This window comes from Mycteria americana, chromosome 11, assembly GCF_035582795.1.
Source record: "Mycteria americana isolate JAX WOST 10 ecotype Jacksonville Zoo and Gardens chromosome 11, USCA_MyAme_1.0, whole genome shotgun sequence".
NCBI lineage: Eukaryota > Metazoa > Chordata > Aves > Ciconiiformes > Ciconiidae > Mycteria > Mycteria americana.
Window position 1 is genome coordinate 11,745,145 of NC_134375.1, and position 14,611 is coordinate 11,759,755.

General features: G+C 47.5%; 1 protein-coding gene across 1 annotated transcript in view; it reads right to left on the reverse strand.

Moving 5' to 3' along the window:
* Window positions 1-289: 289 nt before the first annotated feature.
* The window catches only part of ITPR1 (inositol 1,4,5-trisphosphate receptor type 1), a 180,303-nt gene continuing 165,981 nt past the window's right edge, over window positions 290-14,611 (reverse strand). Inside the window, exons 57-58 of the mRNA XM_075513607.1 lie at window positions 6,743-6,904; window positions 290-1,695 (exon numbers count right to left, since the gene is read on the reverse strand). Of these exons, the coding sequence (XP_075369722.1) occupies window positions 1,609-1,695; window positions 6,743-6,904 (249 nt within the window). The 3' untranslated portion in view covers window positions 290-1,608. The remainder of the gene's footprint in view (window positions 1,696-6,742; window positions 6,905-14,611) is intronic.

A 14,611-nucleotide genomic window follows, 5' to 3' on the forward strand; every position in this document is an offset into this window, starting at 1 on the left:
GCGAGGTTCCTGGGGCACCGGTGCCTCTCGCTGCCAGAGTTGGCAGTTTTACGGTTGGACTTGATGATCTTAAAGGTCTTTTCCAACGTATACGATTCTGTGATTCAGAGGAGGAAGGACTCGCTCTGGTATTAAAAGCACAACCTCTGAGCTGGGAAAAGCACCATCCTTACCTGCACGGCCACTGTGGCTCGGCTTTCCGGGGCGTGGGGGCAAGCGCAACAGCAAACACAACCACACACCACCTTGGAGGGGGGAGACAAACCACCAGCAGCCTCTGACTGTAGAGTATTTTGCATCATTTATTTAAATACCTATATTTATGCATTTACAAATTTTCATAGCTCTGTTTGTAGCTTTTTTTTTTTGCTTTTTTTTTTTTATAGACAGTATTGCAGAGAAGTTAGCTTTTGTAAAATGAGGTCCATGTATAAAACTATGCAATGGACTGGAGGAAAAAAAAAGTTTCCTTTCATACTCTCTAGAATCAGAAACCAAAGAAAGTGACTGAATGGAGAGGGAGAGGGAGAGGAAGGGGTGGGACGGACCAACCTCAAACCAGTGGCTCTCTCACAAGCATTACGTATGTATGTCAGTGCTCAGCTACAGTCCTAACGGGATAGGTCATGTTTCAGGCCGTGCAATGCCTGTTTGCTAAAGCTTTAGCAGGCACGTAGGTCTCTAATGAAAAAAAAAAAAAAAAAAAGGAAAGGATCCTACACACTGAGAATGCAAAGCTTGGACAGCCTCATGATAGGTTTCAGGTGTCATGGCACGAAATGCCCGCAGGAGACTGCACCAACTCACCAGTAGTGCATCCTCATCCAAACTTCATTTTGCATAAAAAGTTCCCTTTAAGAAATCTTAGCATTTAAAAAACCTGGTATCTGAGCTCTTCTAGCCTCAGTACTTTGCAGAAGTCACTTGAAAAATACCTCCTGCTTTTCTCATTTGGAAGCTTCAAAGCAATGTTTTGCTTTAATTGATACCAATTTAACAGCTCACGGGTTCCCAGTGTTATCTCTGGGAGGAAGAGGCAACAGATATGGCATTGCAAGATATTTACACACATGGTACAAAAATGTCCAAGGGTATGAAAAATCACCAGTAACACAATTTTGCAGCAGCCTCATTTACACCTGTAATTTTATACCATTTATTACATTGTACTACCACACCAGAATTCAAAGATGTGCACTCCCTTTCGGACACTCAGGAGTTACAAATATATTGTGATTGCATAATTCATATTGCACAATTGTATAAAAACATAAATACTAGCTATTCTATTTTTTTTAAATACAAAATACATGTCACATAGTCAAATATTCTTTTCAAGTGCAATTCAGGTGCTCTCTTTAGTCCTTCCAAGAAAAAGGCAATTTTGATAGTTTTGGCACGAAGTTCAGCCTCCGTCCTGTGCCAACAGTTCTAATTACAATACATATGCCCAAAACGTTATATAGTAGCAGTCATATACATATAGTATAAAAACAGGTTATTTACAAAATGAACCAAACGTACACAGAAGCAGCCTCAGTGGTCGGCTCTAAACTCTGGGTTAGCATTACTCGTGCCGATGCGAGAGGGGCAGGCGACCCTTCTGACTTATGCTGGTTGCTGCGGGTTCACGTTCATGGGCGGAGGGTGTCCTAGGAGACCGATGCGTTGTTTCTGCTTCCTCTGCTCCGTCATCTGGAAAATTAAGAAGTTTGCTCATTAGGCCTAGACGCTTCCTGTGTGTCAGCTCGCCGAAGGACCCGGCACTGCCTTTTGTGGTTAGTGTTTACTCCGAAACCCACTTTCTACAAATAACGCTCCTCTGTCCGCTGTGCCAAGCACTAATAGATGAAAGAGGCAACTACAGCCCCATCTCGTGCACTCATCGAGGACATCCATGAACTTGCTCAAGTGGCTGACTACTGTTTTGCAAGAAAAGAGCTCGGGAGAGCCAGGCGGCCAGCGCAAATTAGTGCGGAGAGCAGCTCGCAGAAACCTCCCCCGTTAGAAATTCTTTGTAACCAGTCCAACGTACAAGGCAGACCAGACGCAGAGGGCGGAAAAAAGGGGTGAGCCCTCGAGTCAGGCTGGGAATACCCTCGTCTTTGCTGGAATAGACTCGAGCGCTCCTGCTCTCATCAGGAGCGAGCCAACATCCCTCTCCATCTGCCAAAAGCCAAGACGCAAGGCAGGGATGGGCGGTTAACCACCTCACTGCCAGACAGCCAAATCTTCAGTGTTGCTTCCCATCAGATAAAATAACATTTTTCCTGATTAGTGCAATCATGACCTGAAAATGGATCATCTTTTTTTTTTTATTACTGATACTGAAAAATGGCCACAATCCAATTCTCCACTCTATTTTTTTCAAACCTTGGGAGGTTTCTGACAACTTGCATAAGCTGACACGCCACGTAAGGAACAACTCCGGTATGGGCAGGGTCTCCAGCAGCGAACAGCTGGATCGCTGCACACGCTCTCTGCCTCTCCCTCTGCAACCGCATCTCTGCTTCAGAGGAGCCGACACGTGGGATGGCTTGCAGTAGCCATGCCGAGGAGGATGCCAGGGCAGCACCTCGCCCCTGGACCACCGAGGCAAGGGGAGCCCAACGCTGCTCCTCGGGCACCCAGGCTCCACCGAGAGCCCCCGCACCCTCAAAGCCACGTGCAAACACAGAACCGTGGCACGTGATCTGTGGTGGCACCAAGACAGCACAGACAAGCAGCCACGCTCGCATCCTGCTGCTGCTGCTCCTTCCCTCGGGCTGAGCACGCCTGGCTGCGGTAACAGGCACGGGTGTGCCGGGGCAGGCCGGCCGCCTCACCAGGGTTTCGCAGGACCCCACCGGCAACTCCGGCAGCACACCGGCACACCAGCAAACCTGGCTGGCTTGCCCGATAAAACAATTTTTAATTCCAGTGTAAGATACAATTTAGAGTATTTTTCTTTATAAGAATTAACTAAGTTCCCTGCCATGCTTTTCCTGTAACATCTACATCCACAATCTAATTTTTTCAGTTTTCGGATATTTAACGACAAATGTCAGCCAATATAATTGCTTGTGGAAGTAACTCCAAGAGAAGGGAGACAGTGTGCTCACACATTCGGTTCATTTGTAACGCACACTTGAATGTATTTGTTTAAAAACTCCAGTCTCGGCAATGGTGAGTAGTCTTCCTGTCTGCGGCGCGGGGTACCCCGGCGTGCCGGGGCAGCCGGCCGGTGGGCAACCTCAGGTCTGAAGTTCATTGTGGGGAAAGGAACTGGTCAAAATAGGCAGTTCTGGGCACCTCCAAAAGGCTGCCCGTGTCCCACGGGCCGTACAGCACTGCGCACACCACTGCTTGCACTCAGGCTAGCTGTGTATAATTACACTCATTTAACCACTAGGGAAAGGACTGAAATACGGTAATTCCTCTTGAAACCATAATTAAACTCGACTGCAGCCCAGTGCCTTGCTCATCGCCTGACCCAAGGGAGGCAGAATTGTTATTTTACCTTTCCAGGAAGATGACCGCAGCCTCCCGAGGACAGGTCACACCTCCCAGTCCTCTGTACCACACTTTTGGAACTCCATTTTCACAAAAGGCTTGTAACGTTTCACAGGCAAACGGGAGCAGGAGGAGAGGGGTCTTCCCATCGCTCTCCAGCCTCAGACACACACACAAGCTGCTCCCCTGCTGAACCAGCTGGGACTTTTTTTTAACTGTTTCTAAGATAACCCACAAGTTGATAATGCAGAGAGGCAACGAGGACTTCATTTTAAAAATGCCCATTTACACTAATTAGCTTCACTGAGCAAACTAAGAGCCGTGATTTCACACAGCTAATAAACCGATTCAGAGGACACATGAAACAAAAACGGAAAGAAAAAAGAACAATAAAAAGGGACTCTAATAGATATTTTTCACACTGTATAGAAAAAGGGATGGTGCACCCTGATGCAGGTGTATGTAGAAGATGTGCCTTGTAAAAAAAGGGAAGAATAAAGCAACCAAGCATAAAGCAGAGAGAGAAATGCAATTGCAATGTTGATGCAGAATGTTATTAATCCTGCAGGATGCGTAACGCTTGTCTAGAGGGCACAAGGCTGCAAGATGGAGCAACTTGAATCTCTATCACATTTACCTGGAGAGGGAATCCCTTGCAAAAGCTTTACAGCTGCAGCGACTGTACACCTGGGCCTAAAAGGCAATGAAAGCTACGCACAACATACTGCAGGGGAGCTGCCAGCCACTGGAGTAATGCTGACAGGATTAAAAAACGAAACCAAGGGGCCTGAAGTTGATCTGACTCAAGCTGGACTCTCTGATAATCGTATGTAACTGCACAGACGCAGGCTGCCCAGTTCCAAAGGTTACAGGTGAGTTGGAGTTAACTCCAGGAACGGGAGCAGGGCACGTGCGAAGTGCACGAGCAGGACACTGACCGTACACGCACACGTGGACACGCCAGCGTCTGCCCGCTGCGCTGCCAGCCCGCTCAAATAAAGCCGACCTGAGCAGCAGCTCCAGCAATGAGTCAGGCTTGCAGCGACGAAGGTCAGGGGTCCTGGCTGGTGCGAAGGGACTGTCCTGAGTGAGAAGCCAACGTCTGGTAGAGATGCCTCACACTTACTGACATCAGAGGACGGCGCTGGAAAGGGCTTCTGGGTGATTACATCTAATCCCCTGCTGTTGCAGACAATTATGTTATAATCTTTTCGCACAGAATTAAAGTGATCAAGATTTTAATGGCTCTTGGTGCACTTTGTGAATGCAGGCATGCTGGATTTCAGTTTCTAACAATTACAGTCTCCAGAAACCTAATGAGCTTGAAAAGCAAATGAATGAGAGGTTTTCCCTTTATTTAATTACAAGAACATAAATACAAGTAAAAGTTCCCTGGGTTAGTTCCTTTTCCTGCAGACAGTTCCTGATCAGGAGGAGGGATATACTGGTTTTGTCACGTAATTGGAGCATCCTGCAACTTAAGCAGGGCTCTCAATAACGGTACTTAGGGGAATTCCTAAAAGCTATCACAACATTAATGAAGCTGGTTTCCTCTTTTGCTTTTACAGTCAAATAGCTCCCTAAAAGCTAAATCCTTCATTCTTATTTTCACAAAGAGCGAGAATGGTTTTTAGTGCTTGGTCAGCCAAGAGCTGCAAGCTTCAGAAACAAAAGCATTCTGATCCAGAGCTGGCTGCGGCCGATGGAAAGACTCCTGGTGACTGCAGGCCACTTTGAGTCAGACCCTTCAACAAGAAGACGTAAGACACATGTTTCAAGATAATTGTTTCCAGGCAAGATAGCAAAACCACTACCCAGCAAGTATTAAAGCACAGACAAAAGAGCAACTGCCTCTATCCTCCATCCTCAAAACCAACTAGAGCAAGCGGGTCCATGGCACAGTGTCCGAAAACTAATCACAGCCAAGAACAACAAGGTCTTCTGCTCCCAGTCCTACATGTTAATCCCTTCCTTGTGTTCCGTGGGGTGTCCGGTAAAAGGGCCCAGCTCCATCAGAAATGCAGAGTGTGATTGGAAGGCAGGGAGCCGGGACCTCGGTCAACATTGGCTTCCAGAGACTCATGTCTCCATGAAGATAACTGGCTTACAGAGAAACACAGCCAACCCCGAGCACAGATGGGAAGCAGGAATCCGATTAGTATTGGAGAGAGCTGTGCCAACTGTGCTACAGTAGGCAGATCACATCTGAAGAGATAACGAACCAAATCTGTTGGCCGTTTCTGCCCTGGGCAATTCCATTGACTGCCCCAGGATACCATGTGTGCAAGTCAGCAATTAATTTTATCCAGTGCAGATACCTGTATAAACTTAACTAATTGAACCATCTGGCTCAGGTTATTAATCCATAAAGATAAGCAGCTAGTCACTTTGCCACCACAAACAGCTCCCACCAGGGCAGGCAACAGCATTTTCCCTTTTACAGCTGTAATCCATAGGGACAACATGAAATAAAGCCCTGCTGCCTCTGTGGCTTTCACAAAGCCATCGCTGGGTTTGGGCTGGGAACAATCCCCACGATCCCCTCGAGCCCCAGCCAAGCCAAAAGTTAACACAAGTCCTCAAATTCTTGCTGCAGAAAGAACTGCTGCACCAAAAAAATACTCGGAGGTCTACGCAGCATTCACATGTTAAGCAGAAGCAATACATGCCGCAGTGCAAAATGTTTCTGTGGGTATGTCTGTCTATGCTGCAGTCTAAGGCGTGACAGTAGCGAAATGATATCTGCATTAGCAGCGCAGTGATAGCACAGAGGAGACCAGTGCAAGCTAACCACTCAAATATTTCTCCAGTTTCTCAGTGGGTTTTGAGGTCCGCGCAGCAACACAGCACTTCTATCAATATCACACCCTCTGACTTACAGGTTTTAAGCTTAAGACCTTAGCACAATCCTGTAACAACAACAACAATACATACGTACTGGCTGCCTGCACCAGCGAGGACTGATGTAAGTTAACTTTTTTTAACGCAACTTTTCCCTTTCTGGAGGTGGCCACTTTGGACTACACCGGTTCAGTTAGTGTTGCCAGGCAGGTCAGCTGGGGCACGGGGCTTTGGAAGGACATTCTGTTTGTTCACTTCTTTCCTAAACATGAGTTACTTTAGAAAAGTTCTTCACGGGGTCTGCAGAAGCCACGGAACTGTAAAACACCACTTTGTACAACAGGCTTGCAGGACCTTTGTCCTGCCGTACCAGTGCATGGCCACACGTTTGCAGCCAGCTCTCCCTTACCTGATCTTTAAGCTCTGACAGCTGGCCAGAGAGGTTGGTCACAAGCTTCATGGTGGACTCCAACTTCTCCTGCAAGTTCCTCAGCTCATTCTGCTCTCCTTCCGAGTCGCTGCTCACAAGCGACATGGCCCGCATCCGGGGGAACCAGTCCAGATTTCTCTCCTGAGAATCACACACGAGTTCACAATTAGTGTTTGCCAAAGGAAAACCTGCACCCGAGTGGCTGAGTGCGGACAGATCTTGAATGCCACGCAGGGACATTCCTCAGATACACAAGCTCTGTAGTTATTTTCATTTGCATCTTACTGGAAAGTTTGCAAAATTGCCCGCTAGAGGCAATGAGGCACTTCGGACGTAACTACTGAAAATTAAGGCTGCTTATTGTTGGCTTTTCCTTTCCAGCAACTCATCTCCCCAGCCATTTCTTTTTCAGATACATTTCAGTGTTACACATGGACACTGGACAATAAACCAGCCCAGATTTCATGTCTGGACAAGCATTTTCCAGTGCTAGAAATCTGCTGCCATCTTATAGTCTTTTAATTTGTGTTTGTTGGAGATTCTCTGCTGATAAAGCTGGTTTGCTTTTTTGGTCAAACAAAGTTTGGCTGTGCTTTCTAATGAAAGAAACCGTGTTCTACCTGGAAATACTTTCATAGTTCAAATACTTCTTATTTAATGAAAAAGAAAAAAAAGAAAAAAATTCATATTCTGACTGGCTGGTTCAAGCTAAAATGTGGGACAGATTAAGTTACAATGAATTGCTTATAATAAAGTTTTCATTCAGGCATACAAATTCTCTAACATTCCATGTTTAAGTTACAGTCAGGAACTTCAGTGGACACGTGCTTGGTTTTATTAATATGTACATAGGGGCTCACACACACACTCATGTACACGCCAGTGACGTTAAAAATAAAAGCAGGAACGGAATAGAAAGCCACAAAAGAGGAGGAGGGGTGCATACCACATCTTGACACCTTAAATTTCAACACCAAACTGGTTTCCTATCTAGTCTGGTTCTCCTCCCACGCTGGAGATACTCTCTGAAATGGAAGTTAAACTAACGCTGGATGAGATAAAGATGTGTGCACTCTCATAGGTGACACTGCAACAACTGATAATATTTTAAACAAACCAGATGAAACGGTAGTAGCCTACTGGATTAATAGTATCTCAAACCAAAGATCGATCAACATCACTGATTAACAGCGACCAAAGTTCGCCCTGCTTTGCAGGCCAGGCTCTTCGCTGGATGTTCTCTCAAACCTACAGCTTATTATTATGGCACTGCAAACTCTTTGGCTTTTTGCGATTCTCTGCCTAAATCTCTAACTCGAACCCGCTCCTCTATCTCTCTGCTCCCCCTCCACGCTCACTCATTCCCAGGAGCATCCATCCTGCTTAAATCAGGGTTGTGCACCTCTACAGAGATTTACAGTCACGTCCTTTCTGCAATTCGGATGTGATGCCAAGATTCATCATCTTAAATTAGTTGCTTCTGATCTGCTTGGAGTTTACTATTGCCGAGATTAAAAGGCAGAAAGCAGGCCCTTTCCCATGCAGCACACCACAGGATTCCCACACGATGCAAAACAGCCAGGAAGGCTTTTTTCTCCTGATCTCTGTTTACAGGGCAGATGGTTTCTGCTAATAAAAGAAAAAATATATGCACAAAAAAAATATGCCTTTATCAAGACAAGTGCCAAAATATTTTGGACTTTAGGAAACGACAGTCCCACAATTAAGATTTAATAGCAGTAACAAGCAACATTTCACTGTGTTCTTCCAGCTGTAGTAAAATCCTCGTCAGGGAAGAGAGGGCAGGCTCATCACTTGTGCTGGGTCCGTCACCTCCGCCCCAAAGTATTTCCCCTCCCCACCCAGGGAAAACAAACTAAAACAACTGCTATTCCCCGCCCTGCTCTCCTCCAGGCAAGAGGTTTTCAAGGACAAGGCAAGTTAGACTAAAATGCAATTTATATTTGCACGTTTGCCTGGACTCTCAGGTCCATGTCCTCAGGTTTCTAGGCAGATGCAGGAGCAGAGCCCTGAAGCTCCTGCCCACTCCTTACTTGCTGTGGAAATAGTGTTATTTGACTTGTTCCCCAAGAGGTGATCCAAGCCCATCCCCAGAGCACCGCCAGGCCCCGTCCTCGTGAAGGATGAAGGGGACAGGGGGAGCAGGACCTGGAAACATGAACCTTTCCCTACCTGCAACATATTATTAACAAATACCCCAAACCTTTTCTAACATTACTTTGCAATATAAGCAAATGCTGTAGCTGCTGCAGAGGTTGCAACTTGATCATTACAGGCAGGGAAGGGGACGGGCACTCTCGGATGGTGAAATCAAACCAGCAAGCGTTATAGCATTACCAGCCTCTGCAGGCTCGTCAGAAGTTTCATACTCACTGTTTTTCTGAAAGCCTCAGCTCTTGAAGTCACTTGAGTATGGGAAATCTTGGCTTTCAGTTGAAAAAACAACAAAGTGCCTCTCTAGTTCTCATGGTGAAAGATTAAAAATGCTCCATGTGAACTCCACGTGCTGAGAAAGGCAAAGGCTAACAAAAAGGAGACAAGACTCACGGCTCCCCAGGCAGCTCCTGAGCTGTGAGGACAGGACTCCCTTTTGAGCCTGGAACTGGCAATACCCTGCTAAGTCCTGATCTACTTGTGAAAGAGTTAATGGGGACACCTGGAAATTTTCTGTGCAGATTCAGGCTTAGGGAAGGACCTATACATCACTTTGCCAACCCATGTCATTGGGCTGGACCTAACCTGCACTGCCGTTCAGGTTTCATGTAGCTCGTTGGCATGACTCAAACCCAAAGTTCACCTGGAAGTGTCCAGCTGCCACCCAGCAAGAAATCAGGGGATGTCCACCCAAACAGCCTGGGCAAACACCCTGAGGTGAGGAACCGTGGGGACAGTCATGCAGGTAAAACTGCGTCGATGCAGGTAACACGGGCACCAGTGAACTCGCTGACCCACAGGCTGCTGGGACCTCTCCGGAGCGGGCAGCAGGGATGCACCGGCACGCAGGGGCACACCTCTTTCTCCTCCTCCTCCTCTCTGCACACACGATCCTGCACCCCTTCGCTCTGGCTTTGTGTGGGAAACCTTCAGCCTGTTCCTACAACCTCCACCAGCACCACAGAGAGAAGCTCGAGAGCCTGGATGTGACCAGCCTACTGAAATGCCAACTTGTGCCCGAACGCCTGTCCCTTGGGGGGGGGGGTGGAGTGGGGTGGGTGTGTTTTCTTTTAAATAAATAAATAATGATGCTTCAAGCAGAGACGGTGAAAACGGAAATAAGCAGGAATGCAGAAAGGTCAGTCGCCGACAAGCCCGCTGGGCCGGCGTGCGGCAGCCAGCCCGGCTCCCGGCCCCGCGCCTGCCAGCAGCGCTCCCTCTGCAGAGCGCTTCTATTCAAGGTTGAATAAAAGATTTATATCTTGATGATCTAGTTTCTGCTGAACTTTAACTGAACACCGGGGTGCCTTTAAAGATACAGCCTTACATCTTTCACTGGGGGTCGGGTAGTTTTTTTAGAGGCACGAAGTGAGCCGTGAAGTGAAAGGCTCCCCTTGGTCCCTTTCCCTGCCGGTCCCTCGTCCCGCCGCGCGCGGCTGCTGGCACCTCGCATACCAATGCAGTTATGCACTGTCTGCTGTGGTCCTCCTGCAAGCAGAGGCACAGGGATCCTGGTGTGCAGTCAGCTCCCTCTTCCCGTCACAGTCGCAGCTTCCTCTGCTTCAACAGACGAACTGACTAAAGCCACTGACGGAAGCTGGCTAACCACAAGTGCTGGGTTTCGGGTTAGCTCTTTTCTAGGTAAAGTTGGAAAAGTCCCTCTTGTAAAGCAAATGTCATTAAATCTCAGACATGGGGGCGATGCTGACCGTCCACGATTGGAAATTTGAAAAAGAGGAAGCGGTGCTGCATGATGCAGATGCAATTCATTCTGAGAAGCACCCGCTCCTCCCTGCTTCTGCCGAAGAGTTTATTCTAAGAAAGGTTTCTGAGGCAACCTCAGCGCGAGCCGTGCCAAGAGATGCATTAGCTCCGCTCCTCGGGCAGGAGGCGGCCGCTAACTGGGCAGGGACCGGGGCTCGTCCTCGCCGCCGGCTGCCCCGAGGAAGTCACCGCTCCTCTTCTGGGTCTCCATTTATTCAGCTACCCCTGCGCCTCACATTTATGGGGTGCTGAAGGGCTAATTCAATGCTCGTCAAAATAAATCCCTATAGCCTGCCATTGGAAGGCTGCCCAGCAGCTGTCATTTAGTAGGGGAAGGTGGCAGCAGCGAATTTCAGTTTCTGTCTTGTGTCATGAAAAATCATACCCATACAGCTAATAAACAGCTTTGTGAAGCGCTTTGAAAATTAATTTTTTTTGTTTGTTTGTAGCGAGATGAAAATCCTCTTGGTTCTTTCTTGTGCTTCCTGGAAAAAGCCCCATGTCAGGTTCTCTCTTTCCTCTGCAAAGGGCTCACCATCACTTCTTCCACACCAAGCTGCACTTCTCCCCTGTCCATGAAGAATGGCACTCGATGGTGCCCCCTCTCCACACCAAGAGTATTTTCAAACCCTCACATCCACCGTTTCTTTAAACAGGAGGCTGATGATATAAGGCTAATGATAGAAGAATCTCCTTTTTCAGTGTTTCCATAGATTAAATACCCAAGTGGCTTTTGCACTGGTGCAGAGCAGGGAACCTGGAAGACAGACATCATTTCCAAAGGTGGAAGACGACCACATCCCTATATGAAGTGATCCCCCCTGTACATCCCAGCGACAGTCCTGCTGCGGGTGACCCACTTGAGTCGAGTGTTGTGTTTACCAGCGGTGAAGTTACCCCACCAAGCATCACCCAGCTTGACGCGACTGAGGTGGACAGCCCCAGTGGGAATCCCCGAAGGCGATCTCCTTACTCTTGCAGAAAGGACAGCGGCACCTCTCCGCAGCAACCTACTTCTGGCTGTTTGGATTTTAAGTAGGACATGTTACACCACGATCAGCTGGGCAGGACAAAACAATTAAGCATGCAAAGGCTGAACAAACAGCTGCTGGTGGCGATGGCTGCAGTCACCCACCTACTCTTGCACAATGCATCCGGCATGGCCCGGGCGGCCCGGAGTGCCCCATGGCACGGGGTCACAGGCGCCCCGGCACCGCCGGGCTGGAGGAGGTGGCAGCGATGACTCAGGGGACAGCCGCCTCGCCCCAGCCCCTGGCCACCTCCTCGGCACGCATGGCCCCACGGGGCTTTTTTGTCCCGGCCAGCGTTGCAGAGTGAGCGGTTTATTTTCCCCAGCGCGTCACCCTCGATGGTTTCCAGTTGGAAACCTTCCCCCTCCCTCCCAGGCGTGCGCTGGCGGTGCCCCAGCAGCAAGGACACGGCGCCCACCCTGCAAACTGCTTTGGGATCCACCCATATCCCCACACGTTATGCAAACCATTACACAGAACTGGGCTGAAGCCTTTGCTTCTGTTTTCACCCACCCAGGCCCTTTTCCTGCCACACGCTTGGCCAAAGTGAAACCCTTGACTCGTTAGTGGGGATGCTAACCTGAGATTCCCAGCACAGATGCCTGCCCAGGTGGTTTATCAGGGGAAATCAAGAACTCGGCCACATAAAGTTAATGCCAGCAACAGGAGGGTTTTTTCTGCAGCATGCTGCAGGGCACACCATCTTGCACACCTCCAGAGGGAAAAGCATACTAACGCTGCGTGGGGAAGATGAGGTTGACCAACCATTTCTCCCCATGCAGCTTCTGGTTTGCACCTTAATGCTGATTTCAAGGGTGGAACAAGTTGCTTCGCTATCTAAATGCAAAGCTCGGGACCCATGCCTATGACACAGTGTTTCCAGCAGCCAAGGGCCTTCTGCCAAACACACCTCTTGGCTCTTCTATGCCTCTGCTATTATTTATTGTTTAACCCTGTAATTATATTGGCTAACTCTGGTAAGGCATCTCAAGATGCAGCTTGTTGGGAAGATACCACCAAATTAAGCATTATCAGCTCCAGTTCAGACCTTGACCTCCTCAGTCCTCCTCCTCTCCCAGCTTGCACCCACTGTCATTGCAACCGGGAGCCCTGAAACCCCAGTTTCTTCATCTATAACCAAGCAACTGCATACAAGTTATTTGTATGGGCCAGTCTCTTCTGCGTCTGCAATTGGGTTGATATGACAAATCTTTTCTATTCAATTTTGCCCCAAAGTACAGGATTTCCAAGTACAAATTACACACAAAACCTAAGTTCCTAATACTCTCTCAGACTGTAACTTCAGCTGTATACATGTCTTTCACTGATGCTGGAATCATTAAGCCACTTTTGAAATGCTTCGGGTTTGAAGCATCATGGCCTGCCACTTGTTATTGCTATAGGTGCTGCAGTTCAAATCCAGTCTTGGCTGTCTCCAACCAAATTATATTCGGTGTAGAGCCTGGGGACACAGTAACCCTTCAAAGCCATCATCACGTGAGCCTCGTGCAGCTTGTGAATCACACACTTCTGCTGAGTTTCAGAGCACAGCGACAATCGTGGCTGGGTGTTTAACTCCTCAGGAGAGGTTTCAAGTCGAACTTGCACTTCTGCAAGAATGTAATTTTAAAAGCCTGACACTGATGAAACCTTGCCTTGCTTACTAGGAGGCTACATCTTGGCAGAAGTTACAGGCTACACTGGACACTCAAAACAGTAATAAGAAACACTTTCCAATTATGGTACAGCACATAGCTCAAGACAAAAAGAAAAAAGCCCAATAGTATATTTCAATCTCCAGTTTTGCAGGAAGAGGTTAATTAGGGCAACAAAAGGAAATCTTCAGCCTTCATTTCCATTCCAAATTCCTTTAAGTATATCTGCACCATCACTCCTATTTGTAAATGGTTCATTTTCAAATGACAACACAATCCAGTTGAAGATTCAGGACTCAGCGCTCTCGATCTGGACATGTGAGCTTGGGCAATCCCTTACACCTCTCTACCTCGCTTTTGTAATAAAGGTTAATGACGTGTATCCTGCTTGGTGCAACACTGGATTAAAAAATCTGTGGAAATTGCAAGAGCTAGTTAGGAAGCTTTGTGCTAGAAACTTTTCCAAACAAGCCTTTATTTTTTAATATGCACATCTGCGTGCATAAAATCACTCACAGCCGTGTGGCTCTTACCCACACTGATCAAACATCGATGTGAAGGTGTATATGCAAATCCCCATGTTAGGGTATGCAAGAGTTGTGCATGCAAATATTTGTCCACGCAAATGACAACACTGCAGCTGCATGCACAGCAGCCTATGAATGCACACAAAACCGAAGTGTATATGTGGTTTGCCGTGTATCAAGCTTCAGAATAAGAATTTTAACATATTATAAATGCCTGCAAACAGCTGTTTGTAGAAGACCTTTGCCAAGACTCAAGTGACAGCTGTACTGCTGGGGCTGCTGCTAGCAAGGCTGCCACAGTAACTGCAGGCAAATGCAGAAAACTTAAGAACAAATTCTTGAGACAGGATGGGTAGATAAGACATTTAAATGAACTAATCTGTAGGGAGTTGCACCGAGTTCACATTAGTCATTTGGGTGGGGATGTCAATGTCTGGCCAACACGATAAGTGGATCCCCCCACCTCCTACACACATGCTATTATTCAGACATCACCTGATCTTCCCTGGTGACTACAAAGCCACACAGCAGCTGAACCATATGCCTTTGTTCCTGGGAAACACAGGAAGCACTGGACTACCAGCTCTGCAGCACCATTAGCATACTTTCCAGATAAACACTTTTCAAAAGACATTGATCCATCTTGAAGCCTCACTATCTTAAATGCACATCTGCAGTGATTTAGCCAGATGAACA